General features: G+C 31.4%; 1 protein-coding gene across 1 annotated transcript in view; it reads left to right on the forward strand.

Moving 5' to 3' along the window:
* The first annotated feature begins 604 nt into the window (after window positions 1-604).
* LOC108770465 (insulin-degrading enzyme) overlaps window positions 605-18939 on the forward strand; it is a 32711-nt gene continuing 14376 nt past the window's right edge. Inside the window, exons 1-14 of the mRNA XM_018522077.1 lie at window positions 605-675; window positions 3381-3574; window positions 4040-4540; window positions 4633-4835; window positions 6973-7221; window positions 9807-10187; window positions 10649-10758; window positions 11090-11234; window positions 11512-11622; window positions 11688-11808; window positions 11968-12174; window positions 14235-14524; window positions 15197-15406; window positions 15581-15828. Coding sequence (XP_018377579.1) covers window positions 605-675; window positions 3381-3574; window positions 4040-4540; window positions 4633-4835; window positions 6973-7221; window positions 9807-10187; window positions 10649-10758; window positions 11090-11234; window positions 11512-11622; window positions 11688-11808; window positions 11968-12174; window positions 14235-14524; window positions 15197-15406; window positions 15581-15793 — 3006 coding nt within the window. The 3' untranslated portion in view covers window positions 15794-15828. The remainder of the gene's footprint in view (window positions 676-3380; window positions 3575-4039; window positions 4541-4632; window positions 4836-6972; window positions 7222-9806; window positions 10188-10648; window positions 10759-11089; window positions 11235-11511; window positions 11623-11687; window positions 11809-11967; window positions 12175-14234; window positions 14525-15196; window positions 15407-15580; window positions 15829-18939) is intronic.

The raw sequence follows: 18939 nt of genomic DNA on the forward strand, positions 1-18939 counted from the left end.
TTCTTCCAGAATTAAAAGTCTGATTGGATGTCTAGAATAATACACCAACAGGTGTAATTAGGGGCCGCGCGCAATCAAAGAAATAGAGAACAGAAAATAAGAATTTCAACCTATCAGGAACCACAGTACTGTGGAAATTATGAAATACGCATGATGGTGGGTTGAATTCGGAACAGCCAATTTAAGCATCAAATCAAATGTGATCGTGCGACACGATAGCATCGTGGCACCGTATAACTTAACCTGTCGCACTTCATAGGAGGCATCATATTAGGTTTGTCATCTCGCATGTTCCAACATCCAACATGCTCCTCTCTCTATCATAGTTTTTATTTATTCATTTAACCGTAAAACTATAATGGTATTACTTCTGATTGAGGTTACCGGTTGACGATTCTATTTTAGCCAATCACGATGGAGATGGTCCATGCTCGTTGCAACGTGATTATTCGCTAATATAGGACCGTCAATGGCAACCTTAATTGATAACCGGTGATATAAGTTGATTAGATCGGGCGAGTACAAGTGAGTGTAGAACTTCGAGTTGCTCCGACTATGCTATTCGTCAGATTCGTATCCGTCATCCGATGCTCCGATTGCTCCGATGTTTGTCACGCGCGCGTTAAAATACCGTGTGCCGCTCGTGTTCGCACAATCTCGCCTGATCTTCAGGTCCTACATTTCTTCGCAAACGCGAGTACGCCAATTGTCACTCGTCATCGTCCTACGTATACTTGACAAGAACACCGTTCCTATCATTCGCTGCGTCATCATTTGTTTACGTCGTTTATGAAATCGAAGTGGTTTAACACAATTGGCAATTTTGCGACTCCCTCAGTGGACGATTTCACGACAATACCGAAAGATTGTCAGAAGCTCTTCAAATTTCATTGACCTGTCGGTGTACTTATCCTCAAAACGGCGCCAATCGTAAAACCTGGTTTTATCAGTGTCATTTTTTTTCTTTTCAAGGTAATATAATATCATTGTGTAAGACAATATTGCGCTGTTTCCTCATTATGGAAACATCGTGCGAGATAGAGAGAGAGAGAGAGAGAGAGAGAGAGAGAGAGAGAGAGTGATGGGGAGGGAAGAGGAGATAGTATGATTTATCGTATGTAACGTATTTGCTCCGCGAAGCCATCACCAATGTTAGTAGTGGTGAGATTTAGGTATTATTTAATGTAGCATGCAGGGTCGATCTAAAATCAGACGCGCGCGCTTTCTTTTTACTATGGATTTATCGTGATTTATATGTAATCCTTTTCTTTAAATTAATATGCATTTACAAATTTTAACAACTAACAATTAAATATAGTAGTTGTTTAGCAAATTAAGCTTTAGGAAAAATGAATAATATTATTTATTTTAATCAAATGTATACTGTTGATAGTTTAATTAATATAGACATCTGAAATGCACATTTTATAGATATTACATCGCGATTAAAAATTCTTTATGCATGAATGTATATAAACATATATAAACATACATAAACATGTACAAACATTCATAAACATACATAGGTATATATGGAATATGTCCATACATGTTTATACATTTTTGTTTCTTTTGTAACATCATTGTTTAGTGTAATAGAAATAATAATGAGAAATCATCAAAAATAATTAAAACGATAACTTTCATATTGTTTGTTGTAAAAAAAATTGCTCATATAAAATTATGTATAATTTTATATGCAATTATATATGGGTAGTTGCTTTACAATTGTCCAAACCTGTTTTTCTCTAAAAGAAATAATGGAAAAATTATCCTTGTTCTTTTTATGTTTTCTCATTATTATTATTTTTATTATATTGTGGTGAATTTATTGCCACTACCCCAGCTGCAATTCAAATATAAACGACAGTTTTTTCTCTTATATAAAATAGCATATACGATTCCGCGAGGAATACAGAATATAGCTAAGTCCACGCGAAGGCTGCTCAGTTGTCGAGACAGAAAAAAGGACAACATAGAGAGACAGGCACGAAACAGTTATACCGATAAGCGTAAACAGCGACAGTGAAAGCAAGAATAATCAACGACGCGTTCTATAAACCGCATTTATCGGAACATATGGCTAATAATCTGACAAGGCAGTCAAGATCAAGATTACACATGCTGTAACCCGCAAGGGAAATAAGATGCAACCGCTGCATCTCGCGAAATAAACTAAACTACTAGATCGCGTATAATTTTAAACCGAGAATTCGAAACATCCTAGAACAGTCGAAAAACAAATCGTGTTTTCCAGGTGAAGTCGAATAAGAAATCTAGAGTGACACTTCTTCTCTGGCTCTTGTCGTGTTAAGTCGAGTAAGAAAGCGTGCTCGGAAATAAAGAATTTAATTTTTGCGTAACTGGAGTCGATCAATGACACTGGCCACACCATAACCATAGACCGAATCCCATAGTACTACCAAAATATTAAAGAGTAAGTTTACACAGAAAGAAGGACGTATGGACACGTACAGATATTTTCCATGTATAATTATGTATATGTTCGTGAATGTTCATACTTCACGTTTATGTATGTTTATACACATAATCGAGCATAAAGATTTTTTACCGCAATATAATTTTTATATTTTTTTTCTTTAAATTTGCTACGTACATATAAATACATCGACATTATTAAGTAAAGAAAAGCATTACAGTCATCAACTAAAATTATTTTCTAGTGATGTGTTACTTGATATGTGTTACCAGTTAATTTTTTTATAAAACGGCTTTTTTTCATTTATCTAAAGGTAAGTTTCCCCTTGTTCAAATTCATTTGTTTCAACTTTCTGTTATTTTCCTACTTATATAATTGCCATTTAATCTTGGAATAAGGAAATGAGATTCTAAGCATACTACACGTTTTTATTTTGCACCTGTGCCGTTAGAAAATAAATGGAAATTATTGGACTTGAGTTAAAAAATTTGGAATAGACAAAGACTTGACTTGAGGCTAGAGAAAATATTTTGTCTTAATAATAATAAACTATGGAAACTTAACTTCATAATCCATATACGAGTTTATATACTATTTCTTTTACATTTATACATACATAATTAATATATAGAGTGCAGCAGGGATATGTTTGAGCCATTTCTCATGATGTTGTTTACGAATCTGAGCAGTGTATATTGAACATTTAAAGATCATACTTGTGCTCTTGAGAAGTAGTCATGATTGTATAATGTAGTTTTCACCACTGCAAAAAAGATTGTTACAGTAAATTTGGTCTTACATTAGGACGTTGAAAATAACGGAATAACCCCGCTGTAGATTTAAAAAATTTTTCAGCATCATCGATGCATAGTGATATAATAGATTAACAAATTCATGCATTCTTAAAATACTTATTTGTATTTTCTTCATGTTTAGAAATCAAAATTTCTGAATCTGTTGCGTCGATGATCAAAATGTCGACTGAACGTGTGGAAAGGCGATGTGATGATATAATAAAACACGAATATGACAACCGATTATACAGAGGTTTAGTACTCACTAATAAAATGAAAGTTCTTTTAATAAGCGATCCAGTAACTATTAAAAGCGCTGTTGCAATGGACATTGACGTCGGTAATTATATTATTTTGCTATCTGCTTGATATGTCTAGCTAATTTCATAAGAATATTTTTATAAAATCATTCTGCACATATTCTAAATTACAAGACAAACATAAGCTGCAGTCGATTTGGACGTTCACATGCTTTAAGCGCTGGTAATCATCATTCTTTGTCGTTTGTTTGACGCAAAATAAAAATAGAAGAACGGAAAAGCGCCGAAAGCATTCAGATCGATCGCAGCCATATAAAGAAAATGGAAACCAGATCTTATGTCCTAAGCCTTTAGGCCACTATGTCAATATTTTGATTTTTTTTTGTCGTCTGTATACCTTTCATATCGCCACTTTATATTGTTAATATTGTTAACATTTTCTACTGGATTTAGTTGTGTTTTATAATGTGATAGAACTAACATATTTTTATTAATAATTCTCAAATTATTAATTTCGGAGTACAGAGATAAAATACGTATTACAGGCTTTATGTGCGATCCAGATGATCTACCTGGATTAGCGCACTTTTGCGAGCGAACGTTGTTCCTAGGAACGAAAAAATATCCTCAACAGAATGATTATATTCTATTTCTGTTACAAAATGGTGGTACGTGGACATCAACTTCAGATTTTGATTACACCTCCTATTATTTCGATGTATCTCCTGAGAAGTTAGAAGGGGCTTTAGATCGCTTTGCTCAATTTTTCATGGCGCCTCTCTTTACGGAAAACTTGATTGAGCGAGAACTAAATGCCATAAATTCAGAATACGAGAAATATTTATCGGATGATTCGAGGCGATTTGGGCAATTACATAGATCATCTGTGTGCTCAGATCATCCCTTTTCAAAATTCGGCGTAGGGAATAGAGAAACATTAAGCACAATACCGAAACAAAAGGGCATTAATGTTCGAAATAAACTACTAGAATTTTATGAAAAATATTATTCTGCAAATATTATGTCACTGTCTGTTCTTGGCAAAGGTACGATGATATAATTTATTGAATCTATTTATGACTGGAACATCTGAAAGCATTTACTATGTATTATATTAACAAATGTATTTTCTATTTAGAGAGTTTAGATGAACTCGAAAATATGGTAGTGAATCTGTTTTGTGATGTACGAAACAAGGAAATTAAAGTTCCAATATGGTCTGAACATCCATTCAAGAATGAACATTTTCGTACTATGTGGTACATTGTTCCGGTAAAAGATATAAGACACTTACACATTTCGTTTCTTTTACCAGACCTGCGTCAACATTACCGGTCGAAGGTAATATAATACACGTTTCTTTTGACTTTGATACTTTAAATGAATATTATATCTTATTGTTAGTTCTTTTTTTAAGTATAATTACAAAAGAAAACATTAAAACGATATTAGATATTTTTTTCCGCAATTTTTTGGTTGAATACGAGTCCGCTTTTAAAATTGTTCCATTACATTACAATTTTAACAAATTGACGTTTAAAATTGCAAGAAAGGGTTATTTTTAGATATTTTGTTATATTACAACTACGATATGTGATGTGCTGGTACAATTTCAAAAATCGGGGTCGTATTTAGCGTTCTAAATTACGGGAATGAGCTGCTTCGTTACAATGTTCGAAGAAAGGTCAATTTTTTTCGAATAGCGTTTCATATGCATACACACACGCACACACATACAGTGGCTTATGTATATGTATATATATATATGTATATATATATATATATATATACATACGGTATTCAATAAGTTTTGACAAAACGCTGATATGTAGATAGAGAACTAAACTGAGACAACAAGTTCTTTACCATTTTGCAATTTTCGCAATTTTCTTTTGAATCACCTATTGAGCAGAGTATCTATACATATAATCGACGCACAATACTATTTTAAGATATTTTAAGCACCTTTAAAAAAGTTTTTTAAGAAACATCTTTAAAATATTTTATAAAGAACTCTCAAGGAGACCTTAAAATTGTCTTATGTAATTGTCTGTAATTTTCCTTTCTTATTCGGCTATATTTTAAAAATTAATATCTTGTTAACTATTGCGATAATTGCACAAGGGTACAGGACTTTACGACTCAGTTTAGTCCGCTCTACATGTCCACGAACTCTGTTAGAATTTAACTATCGGACACTTTACATATAAGGTGTCCGATTTTAATTTCCTCAGGCAAATATCTCAAAAAGTATAAAAGATATAGAAAAATATTTCAAATAAAAATGGAACAGTTTCGAATGGGACGTATTTTTGTCATGTTGTTTTTTTTTTCTAGGAAGCACTAAAAAGATATGAAAGTCACCTCCGCTTTTTAAAATGGAATTTTTTTACAGTATATGATTCCTATAATTATTCTGCATATAAAAGTATTAAAGTAGTCATGTAAAAATATCAGTAAATTATGAGATATTTTATACTTTGTTCTGGCACATATTCACATAAAATGTTAATTAACTTTTTGATAGCAATACCGTTATTCTTCTATGATCAGACTAATGAGATGTATCAGTTGGTGGAAAGAAAACACACTAAGATGCTTTAAAAAAATATGTATGCAAAATGGCAAATTTTTTTAAATAAGCAACTATGTGTTTTCTTTCCAACTGTTTCATCTCATTACTCTATTCATAAAAATATTAAGGTACGATTATAAAAAGTTAATATTTTACGAGTTATTCGACATTTTATGCCAACACTGAGAAAAATGGTCTGGTTAGGTTAAACAGTAATTCTGATGGAAAATGGACGAATCAGAATTTTCTGGTTATGCCTATTAGGTTTCTAGTTGAGATAACTAGAATTCTAATTAATATAATTATTCTGGTAAAAATAAGAATTCTAATAGATTTTACCAGAAATATAGTATGAACCAGAATTCCGGTTATCTCAACTAGAATTCTAATAAATTTAACCAGAAAGAGAGAGAGAGAGAGAGAGAGAGAGAGAGAGAGAGAGAGAGAGAGAGAGAGAAATTTCTGATTCGTCCATTTTCAACCAGAAATTTTTTTCAGTGAATATGTGCCAGAATAAAGTGTAAAATATCTTATAAACTATTGGTTTTTTTGATATCACTACCTTAATACTTTTATATACAGAATAATTAGAAGAATTATATTGTGTAAAAAATATACAATTCCATTTAAAAAGATAGAGCTGACCTTCATATCTTTTTGGCGCCTTCACTGAGACAAAAAACAACATGACCAAAATACGCCTCACACAAAACCGTTACACTTTTATTAGAAAATTGTTTCCATATTTCCCATATTTTTCGAGATATTTGCCCGGGAAACTCAAAATAAAATACCTTGTATATGTGTGAGTGCGCGGGCATGTGTGTGTGTGTGTGTGGTGTGTATGCGGGCGTGTATATACATATATATTTTTTTACATTTGTTATTAATTTGTCAATATAGCCTACATTTTACGTTACTCATTTGCTTGGACAACAAGGAAAAGGCTCAATATTATCGGCCCTGAAAGCTAAGGGATGGTGTATCTCGTTAGCATGCGAATTACTTTATGTGGTCAGAGGCTTCAGTATTATGAATATCCGTGTCAATTTGACCGAAGAAGGTATTAAGCATATCGAAGATATTGTTCTAATGGTGTTTCAATATATCAATATGCTTAACTCGAAAGGACCAATCAAATGGATCTACGAAGTAATTGACGAAATAAATTATAATTTTATGTAGATTATCTGGAAAATTATGCTATCACAATTTACCAGACATTTCACTTCAATATCGTACCTGCTTAAAATTTTCTATAAAATACTATAGGAAAATATAGAATTTGTATAGGTTTTTATAGTTTTTAGTAGGTTCAATAGTAGCACACGAGAACAGCTATTGAAAATCTACAGTTAACAATAAGATTTTATGAGTATAATTTTCTATAGAATTTTTTATATTAAACTCTTATCAATTTTAATGATGTTTTATGTAAAATACCAACTTATAGATGCCTATGGTGTCCAAATTATGAAAGTCAAAATGTTCTTTATGGGAAACAACTTTATGATCGTCGGCTGACCAATTTGTTTCAATAGATTATCTCTTATAAGTTTTTATGGTGTAAAGACTGTCAATTCTGTTCTACGTGGAATTGCATGCATTTAGGCCAATATTACATGTAATATTGTCGTACGACAATTTTTCAAGTTTGTCGATTGGTTATAGGACAAAGAGGTCCGAGATCATCTCTGTCTTGCAGTCAATTAACACGCTTAAAAAATTGGCCTTACTACAAAAAATGGACGCATGTAATATTGGCCTAAGTAGTCTATCGGTAATAATAGGAAATACCCACTGTAATACTTATAGTACTTAGCTTATAATTTCTTTTTTAATTTCTTGGATATAATATTATGGTAGATAATTATGTAGGAGACGTCTCTTACCTTAAATTTTAATGAAATTATGCTCATTCGTCGCGTTTTTGCATGAAACAAAAGAACTGATAGTAAAATGTTATGCCTAGGACCCTCGCGAACCGAGATATTAAGCGTTAAAGTTGATGACTATTGAGATTAGGAAATTTGTCACATCGACTTAATGCAGCACTATGTGTGTACGGTAGGTAGTCCAGTGAACCAGTAGTACACTTAAACCATTGCGATATTTCGTAAATGCGACATTATCAGATTGTGCTGCTATCTTGCAGCGACTCGCATTTGAACCCCTCCTCGGCTCCCCAGTCGACTGGCAGATCGCGCCAAGGTCGGCTATGTAATGTCACATTTTAAGAATTTTGGGTTGCAAAGTAAATTTTTTTCGTAAGTTTTACGTATTTTTTATGTTTTTGTTGTTATACTTATCATTTTTTTATTGTTCATTAGTTTTATGTGCACATTTGGCTTTATTATTTTGTAAGCAATTTTTTCTGTTACATTATATTGCCTCATTATTTAGGAGATTATCGTCGAAAAGGCTAGGTGACCTACAATGAATCATTTTGACGTAGTGGACAATGAACCATGGTATATTGTAGACCATATAAGCTTTTTTACGATAACCTTCAAAATAATAATTCATTGAAATAATTATTTACAATACGGCCTCTCCCCCCATCTAAAATTTCAATAAAAATATATTCATTTGACGCGTTTTTAAAACGAAAAAAAAACGCGGTGGTCGGCCTTGTGAATCCTTACTACCTTATAATTATCTATTTTATAAATAAACATTTTAAAATATAGCAAAACCAAAATAATCCCAACAATTTGCAGTAAAAAACATGTATTAACATTCATTATTAAAAATAGCATGGTTCATTATTTAACACCCCTTGTACACAATGAACCATTTCTCGTTTTTTTAAATAATCGAAATTGTAATTAAACTTCAGGGATAACTTTAAAAAGTTATTATTTACAGTATGTAGTCAACTAAATTCAAAGGCTGTATTCAAAAATTCAAACCTTCAATTCAATAATTGAGAGAAATACGAGCCTCTGAAATTTACATGGTTCGTTGTTGGACCACTTACCCTACACATATTTTAGTCGGTATATGTCATTAGAATCGTTACCTCACATCCGATTTTAATGAAATTTGGATCTCATTCGAATCGTTTTTATTTAAAACGAAAGACCGCTTCTTGCTATGGGCTAGAAACCTATTTTAATATATAGTTTTTTAATAGTTTTTATAATAAATTTAAAAAATTAACTTTTCGCACATAATTTGTTTTGTAAAGTTAACTTTTCCAGTATAATTTCATTGAAATTGAAGGTGAGGGAAGTCTTTTAAATAATTACTTAAATTCACTTATACGAGAAATCAATTAGCATCCGAATTCTAAATTGTTTACACATGCGTGCGATTATAGCATAGGGTATAGCGTGTAGGATTACTATCCCACAGATCCTAGGCTATTAGGTTCGAATCCCGTTGATATACACTATGCGTTTTCAAAAATATGTACATGTGTATAAATGTTTGGCGTATCTCAAATACGTCTTGAATATATGATGTTAAAATGAGGAAAAGAGTATTAATTTTTTATTTCTTATATATTTACATCATAGTTGCATTTTGGTATCGAATAGGTGTTAATCGGATTCTAATGCCTATTTGAAACTATAGGGAACTATACATTTCTTCACATAGAAAACTATTAAGGATGGGGATTTACCGACTCAAAATGCTTATTAAAAACTATGGAACATTTTTTATAATTCTCTATAGCAAATTTTAAATACGACGTTAAATATGAAATGATATGTATTTTTGTACATTTGCAGGAATATAGAAATATTGACAATATGAACCGCCGTTTTAAAGGAAACATATCGCCTCATGATCACGTGAAATTTACAGCTCGAGCGTTGCAAAATTATCCTATGAATGAAATTTTGTGCACGCACATTGATTGGCGGCCGGACGTAATCGAGGAAATAATGAAATATTTGACGCCGCAAAATGTTAGGATTCACATAACTGCAAAAGAATTTGAAAATATAACTAATGAAATTGAATGTTGGTATGGCACTAAGTATAAGAAAGTGAAGGTATCCAAGAAAATAATGAACAAGTGGAACTCCCATCTCTTTAACGACGCCATGAAATTACCTCCCAAGAATATATATATACCATCTACATTTGATATCAAACCACTAACTAACGTAATTAAAAATGCTATTTTTTGTATTATTAATTCTTGATCAAATTGTGATACTGAAAACCAAAATCTCCATGAACAATAAACTATACAGTGAAATTTGATATGAAATAGAATTTAATTAATGATAGAGTAACTTATAATAAATAAAGTCTTTTTTTACACATGAAGAGTTTTTATGTAATAAAATCTATTCATATGAATAGCTTTTATGTAATCACGTGTGAAGTGCGTTTGAATATATATTTCTGTAATAATTTTACAAAAATATATGCTGGTATTGAGATTAATTTACGCACAGAAAGCTGAGAGATCATTATGTAAATAAGAAAAATGAGATACAATAATTTTCGCTTTGACTTGTTTTTGTACATGAAAGATCGTTTGGCCTATTGTATGCGATCTCATTATGTATACATTTACAAATTATTGCATATATTAACAAGTGTAAAACAAATTTTACAGGTTGAAAAGTTTCCCATTATTTTGAGGAACACACCATTTGTAAGACTTTGGTATAAACAGGACAATGAATTTCTTGTGCCTACAGCAAGCATGAACTTCCTTTTCTCTAGGCATGTATTAGTTGAATGTGAAAGATATGTTGCTGTTCTAATCGAATATGTAATACTGAAATTTTTTAAAATGATTTTGAATTATTCTGGCAACTTAAATGATTTTAATTATTAATTTACAATATGATGATATTAATAGATACTCATATGAATCTTAATATTATTTATATGTTGGTTATGACTGGAACTATTAAAAACAAATTAACTTAATTTTGCAATTATGGTTTTTAAAATATTGTTATTTAAAGATGAAAATGTAATATAATCTCTTTATGACAAAAAAATATTTTCTATAATTATGCACAATGTTTGTTTTGTCTCTATTTTATAGCCCATTTGCCTGTCAGAATCCAGTTTGTTTCAGTTACACTTATATATTTCTTAAGCTATTGCATGATTCTCTTAATGGATATATGTATGCTGCTGATTTAGCTGGTTTACAATGCGAATTTGGTTTTCATTATTTTGGAATAACTGTGAGTATATATAATAACAATAATAAAATATTAGGTATATTATTTAAATAAATTTGAATGTTTATTTAAATAAATTATTGTTCAATTTGTTATTAATATTAATAATATTTAAAACAAATGCCATTTCACATATATACATAAATTGATTATTCACAAATCATTTAGTTCTAATTTGTTATTCGTGAATATACTCAATTCTATTCCCATATATAATATTTATCAACTGTTTTATAAAAATATATTCATAATCTAAAAGCAATATCAATTCTTTTTATAGCTCTCTATAGATGGTTATTATAACGAACAACATGTAATGTTAGAAAAAATTATAGATCGAATGATAAATTTTAAGACTGGTCAGAAGAGATTTGAAATCCGAAAGGAAAAGGTACAATAAACATAATCGATATTTTTAATTTAATTACGTAACATATTCATGAAGAATTATTACAGTATATCAGGAGCTTAAAAAATTTCGCTGTTGAAGACCCTTATACATTTGCTATCAAATATCTTACAACCATATTAACAAAGCAAAGTTGGCTCCACGATGAATTAGTGGAAGCTTCTACCCGTAAGCATAAGAGCTAACTTGTACTTTTCATAAAAAATTATTTTCTTTTCTCTCTCTTTCTTACATTTCTTTTAGTTCTTAGCACAATTACAGCACATATTAATGGCATATAATTAATACTTCTATGATATATTTATGATTATATTATTTATTCTATAGATTTAAATGTCAAGGCATTCCGGCAATTTGTACCACATCTACTCAGTAAGGTGCACGTCGAGTGCTTAATATATGGTAATGTGACTGTAACGGAAGCTACACATATACAAAATATAATTGAGTCTAAGTTGACAACTGGGGTAGTCGACATAGAACCATTCTTAGAACGGGAACAAGTAATGCCCCGTGAAATTAAACTAGAAAATGGTAAGCGTATAACGTAATCAAATTTTATTTATGATAATTTGAAAAAATTAATATATTTACGCCGATTGTACTTACTTTAATTTTCTCACGGAATAAGAAGGAGATCAAACTCAAGAATTTAAAGTGGCCTTCGGTTTTAAAAAATGTACATCGAGAATATTAAAGGGAGAGTTGGAAATATTGTCTGTACCACACATGATAGGGTAACTCCGGTAAATACGCCGCGCTGGGATTTATGCCGCAGAAGTCAGAAAAAATAGAAGGTGTGGGGGTAATTTTCCCGCAAATACTCTATTGCATGCCTTTATGTTATATTAGTATTTTGTTTTTATTTCAGTTTCTTACTGTTAATATTAATGAAATTATTGTAAGTTGAATCGATTTGTCACTACTTTAAGTAGCGCCATCATAAATTATAATCAACATAAAATCATTACTGTAGGACGCGCAAAAGACTTAGTAGTTGTTTCGTAATACATGAGTGCGGAGGAATAGTAAAGCATGTTGTATAACAAAATACAAGTACTTTGCTCTTACATTCTTTGTTTAGTTTATTTAGTTTGATTAGTACCGGCATATATTTTTGTCTTGTATATCCTATCTGTTTGGGATACGTGGCATTTTTAACGGGCGAGATTTATGCCCACAGTATACAAAATGCACAGATTGAATTCAGTGCACTAAATACATTAAACGCATTACATGAAATATGTACCTCATGTTATGACACTTTTAATACATGTGGCAAGATTGTAATTATTATTTATTACTGCATATACATGTTTATCATTCTTATTCCTTAAAAAACTTTATAAACGTATTTTATAAGTTATCGTGTCTTTTTACACTTATTTATATGCATTATTTGTAAATTTTTTATGAGCCATACGCACCCCCCCCCCCCCCACCCTCCTCACCCTATGAGTAGCCATATCTCCCATCCCTATGGGATATACGACAACAATGCAAAGGTTAAAAAAAATTTATTTTTTAATACGACTTATAAATATTTCGGATTACTAATATTTTTTTCATAATAGTAGACAGTACAAAGTTTTTACTGATACAGTCCGTTTACTGTGTAAATATAGAAAATAATACTTAATAAATTAAGTTTTTGATAGGTGCGGCGTATATACCGGAGTTACCCTAACGTGCACGGATTACTTATATATGCACGTTTTATTTTTGTTTCGGAAATTCTAATTTATATAAAATGTTATTCTATTTGATCAAAATGTGAATGCATCAATGAGCTCAATATTTCAAACACCTAATACCAGCAAGCACACACGAATTGTTGGTAAAACTTTTAGTTCACAGTTTTTCTCCGACGAGTTTACTCAGATCTGTCCTTCCATAAAATGATTCTCCGAAGCTTGAAATTGAACCCAACTTTTTCACGACCGACTACTTGAATTTGGTCTCCTTTTTACTGTATCTTTTTAATGCCGAGAGAGAAGTAAAGAGGAGCAGAACTTTAAGTTCCCCTTCACGGAGAGAATTTTTTCTTAGAATTTACCCTGAAAATATGACAGTCGTAAAACAACATTGTATTTCGAAGAATTTTAATATAATTCTCTTTCATTCATTAATAAAACTACAATAAAGTATAAAATAAGTTTGATCAATTTTACTGAAGGTAAAAATCTTTAAAATATTGTATTGTATCACAGTCACCATATTTTCATGGTAAATTTTAAAAGAAAATTCTCTCCATGTTGTTTAAAGTTCAAATAACGTTGATACAATCGGCCGTTAAAGAATATCAACATTAAAAATTTTATTATTCCTATTTTCTAAGTTTCGTATAAATGCTTATTGTTAATTGTAATAAATGTTTATTGTAGAAAAAATATAAAAATATGAAAATGAAAAACCTAATCTATTTCAATATAAATAGAAGTATGTGGAAGTAACAGAAAATTATTTGTTATTGTAGTCATTTCTTTATCTATAATAAAATTATAATCTTAGAAATTTGATTGGATCTTAAGTTAATATTGTTTATATGATATAGTATGCAACAATTTATAACAACACGTAATATGTGTTTACAGGTTGCCATTTCCTGTTTGAAGCAGAAAATAATGTCCATAAGTATTCTTGTATAGCGGTATATTATCCAACTGGTTTACAATCAACAGAGTCGAATATGCTCTTAGAGCTCTTAGCGCAAATTATCACGGGACCTTGCTACGATACTTTAAGAAAGGAGCAGTTAGGATATGAAGTATTTTGTGGTCCACATAAAACGAGTGGAAGGCAAGGCTTACGAATCATTTTTAAAAGTGATAAACACCCGCAATATGTTGAAAAACGAATCAATTTATTTTTAGACTCCATGTTGGTAAGTATAATAATATCTACCACGGTAAAAAATATTGTGTATTTGTGTTGGGATCCTTATGTTCTCGTTAACCATTTATGTTGAATTTTGTAGCATATTCGAGTGTTAATTTAACATAATGGTTATGTTATTTGGAAATTTTGTGTTAAATTGATATTTAATGTTCCTTAGTGTTAAAATGTCATAATTTATGAGTATGTGAACAAGTAAAATAAAATCAACGTGTTTTAAAACGTAAATTTCAAAATATATTTATGAATAAAATATTTGTTAATTTAATATATCCTAAATGTCAATTATACTAAAAAAATAAACTTTTGTTTGCAAACTGTGTCAGTATTACCTTTTTTGTGATCGTTTTTTAATAAATGATATTCGTGTTGTTTTCTAACACATTCATCTTATGTTCAATGGACACAAAAATTTGAGTGAACTGTTTGGGACATATGACATGTATTATATTCCATAATCCATTCGATTCATAAATTTCCCAACTGTGTATACAATAATAGTACATATTAATGCATTGGTTGATGGAACTACATTTTCTTTTTTTACATTTATCGCACAATATCTTTTAATATTATAAACAAATATATTACTCTATTTTTTATATAATAATACAAGGCTATACTTTTATTAAAATTAATATTACTAATAATTACATTCCAGAATCACATATCTACCATGACAGAAGAGCAATTTGAAGAAAACAAGAAAGCTTTAGCTACATTATGTTTGGGAAAATTAGAAGTATTAGATACAAGGTGTGACTTGTATTGGAATGAGATTCTGACGCAACAATATAACTTCGATCGTGTCAATATTGAAGTGGCTTACTTAAAGACGATATCACGGCAGCAGTTACTTAAATTCTTTAAGGTAATCAATTTACTCTTATATCCAAAATATCATTTAATGTTATTCCGAAAGGAAAATGTTTTATCGTAAGAATAGAAAATATAAAACGATTTTTTGTGAGATATAATTTTTGAGGAAAGTAACTTTAGTAGTCGAAAAATTAATATAATATATCTATCATATAAAATCTCCTAGGAAAATGTACATAGTAAGGATCGACCTAAATTGTCAATACATTTGGTCTCCACGGTGTCATCAGAAAAGAGTTCACCTACCACAATCGAAAAAACTGCCGATTTATCAACTAATGAAAAAGTTAAGAAAATCAACGATATATGGTCATTTAAAAATAGTCAATCTTTGTATCCTCTAATTAAACCGCTTGAAAAAATATTTTCTCAGGAATAGCGTACGCTCTTCTAAGTTATAAAAAAAGTGACGAGGTAATAGTGAATTAAACGAATGAATTTACCTACGCATAATTTTGGAAAAAACTTGACGCATTATTTTAAAGAAATTAATAAATCACTTGCCGTATTTAAGATAGTTCTTTATTAAACTGACACTGCACCGAAAGTTTTCTGAAATATCTCAGAAATAATCTTCCACAATGGACTCTCCCAAATTCAAACAAAAAAATAGAATCCCAAACGCGAAATAGGACCGTCACCATGGCACGGTGTGCTATTTGTGGTACGAGATTAACACAAGGGATCAAGACATCAATGTTCTCTAAAGATGACAGAAGAACCCAGTGGATTAGGGCAGTTCGAGCACTGGGCAAACCAAATTGTAATCCGACAAAAATTCAGTGTTATATGTGACGTATGTTATATTGTGCATGTAAATTGGCTTTTTGCGATAAAGCCCGTCTTTCAGCATGCAAAAATAGGTAGTTAAAATCGACAAACTAATCTGTATACATGCAACATCATTTAATTAACAATTACGGATATTGTGATTATTACATTTCAATATTACCGAAACATTGAATGGCGCGCGCGTTATTTGCTATTTCCGGCTGGGACCTGGCGATGGCGTCCTTCCGGTCTCATGTCCCGACTTTCATTATAGGGACTGTAACCGCGCCGTTCGAGCTTATCGGTTCGTGGAGGTGAGCGGGGCGCTTACCCCACTCGCCGCGCGCCTTGCTATCGATAGCAGATATTCGGCGCTTAGAAATAATATCTCGATTGCAAAAATTGGGAAATGATCAAGAACTGTTCGAAAAAACTCAGTTTAGTTCGTTCTGAAGCATGCACATGTACATGCAGAAAAATGTTACATAAATATTACTTGTTTCAAAAGTAAATAATAAAAGAGTATTTTAAAATTATATTATCAAGAAAATATTCTTTGTAATGGTATAATCGTTGCTCAAAAAAAGAAGAATAAAAATTGCGTTCTCTCTTGACATTAGAATGATATTTTTCTGCATTTTTCTACACTACCCCTCATGAAAATTTGGACATCCGCATAAATTTCATCGAATGATCGTGTAAAAAATTAAGACATAAAACAGCAATTGTATTATTTTTGAAATATATTTTGAATCGCTTGTATGCTCATTATACATGTAAGAAATTGAAGATAATCCCATTAGTCTACCATTTTTTTTTCGATACGTAGATGACATTTTGTTTACGGCACACAAAAATGACGTAGAGGTAATCTTATTAGAATTCAATTCATACCATCTTAGAATTCAATTCATTTTGGAGACAGTTGAGAATGATGGTATCAATTTTCTGGATACTAAAGTGATGATCGATGACGGTAGAAATTACGTTTGATATTTATATAGAAAGCCCACTAATTCAGGAAGGTATTTAGGTTTTTATTCCAATCATCCAATGGAGCATAAAAGAGATGTTATCACAAGCCTGTCTGATAACATTTTGATATTATCGGATCCTGAATTTCACACAAAAAATATAGAAGACATAATCAATATACTATTACAAAACGGTTATCTATTACATTTTATTTTCTCAACAATTAATAACACAATCAATAATTACTCTTACAGACAATCTTTTCATAAAATAAGTGACGATGAATTGAATTTAAAAAGATATTTCACAATTTCATATTTCAATAAAATCTCAGATAGTTTCAGAAGCATTATAAAAAAAAAAGATTTAAATATAGCATTTAAACCGATTAACTTTCTCGGGTGAATTACTAAGGCGGGTAAAGATGTTTCAGATTCCAATTCTCGATGTGATATTGTATATAAAAATCAACTGCAACAATTGTGAAGCCGTGCGCCACCAAGCAAGGGCGGTTGGGGGGGAGAGTGACAGTCGCTTCGCGTGGAAATTGCCCACCCCTAAGCAGGGGGGAGAGAGAGGTGAGTGTCGCTACTCGTGGATGTGGTGCGCCTCCAAGCAGGGTGTGGGGGGATGATAGTCGCCAGGCGTGGAAGTCGTATTATTCATAAAAACGTTTTCATTAATATCTTTTTAATGAATAATGATCGACGGAAAAGATTAATGGCCTTGATCTTCTTAAAGATCAAGGTCAAGGTCACTCGGAGGTCATTTGGGGCTGGCTGTGTAAAGGAAAAGTTTTACCCGGACTATGAATTTCGCACGATCCTTGATTGATTTAAATTAAAAACTTCGAGTAACTTAAAATTAGTGATTATATAATCACTAATTTCAATCAATTAATCTAACAATTGTTGTATTATTTTATTGACATAGACAGGATTAGTTTATTGTAATTTAATATACGAGAAAAAAGATTATTTTGCTTCAAGAAATGCTGCCCGGTTAATCGAATTGAATGCAGTGCTTCCTCGTCCGAATTTGAATTTTCGAGAATTTTGCGCCGTTAACTTCGATCGAACCATTGGATGCATTTAGCAACTTCCTTAGTTGAATGAGCGCTCTCTGCTATTTGTATATACTTCCAGAACTAAAAGTCTGATTGAATGTCTAGAATGATACAGCAACAGGTATTATCAGAAGCCGCGCACAATCAAAGAAATAGAGAACAGAGAATAAGAATTTTATCATATATCAGGAACCACAGTACTGTGGAAATTGTGAAATACGCATGGATGAATTCGGAACAGTCAATTTAAGTATCAAATGAAGTTTGACCGCGCGACACGATAGCATCGTAGAAACGTATAGCTTAATCTGTCGCAGATCATATAGGAGGCATCATATTAGGTTTGTCATGTCGCATGTTCCAACATCCAACATGCTCCTGTCATAGCTTTTATTTATTCATTAAGCCGTAAAGCTATAATCGTATTATTTCTGATTGAGGTTACCGGTTGACGATTCTATTTTAGCCAATTACGAAGGTGGTCCATACCCGTTGCGACGTGATGATTCGCTAATATAGAACCGTCAATCGGCAACCTTAATGGGCAACCAATGATATAAGTTGATCTGATTGGCGGATCACAGCGGACCGCAAGTACAAGCGAGTTCGAGCGAGTGTAGAACTTTGTGTTGCTCCAACTTTGCAATTCGTCACATTCGTCTCCGTCCTCCGATGCTCCGATTGCTCCGATGTTCGTGACGCGCGCGTTAAAA

This window comes from Trachymyrmex cornetzi, unplaced genomic scaffold, assembly GCF_001594075.2.
Source record: "Trachymyrmex cornetzi isolate Tcor2-1 unplaced genomic scaffold, Tcor1.1 scaffold127, whole genome shotgun sequence".
Lineage (NCBI taxonomy): Eukaryota > Metazoa > Arthropoda > Insecta > Hymenoptera > Formicidae > Trachymyrmex > Trachymyrmex cornetzi.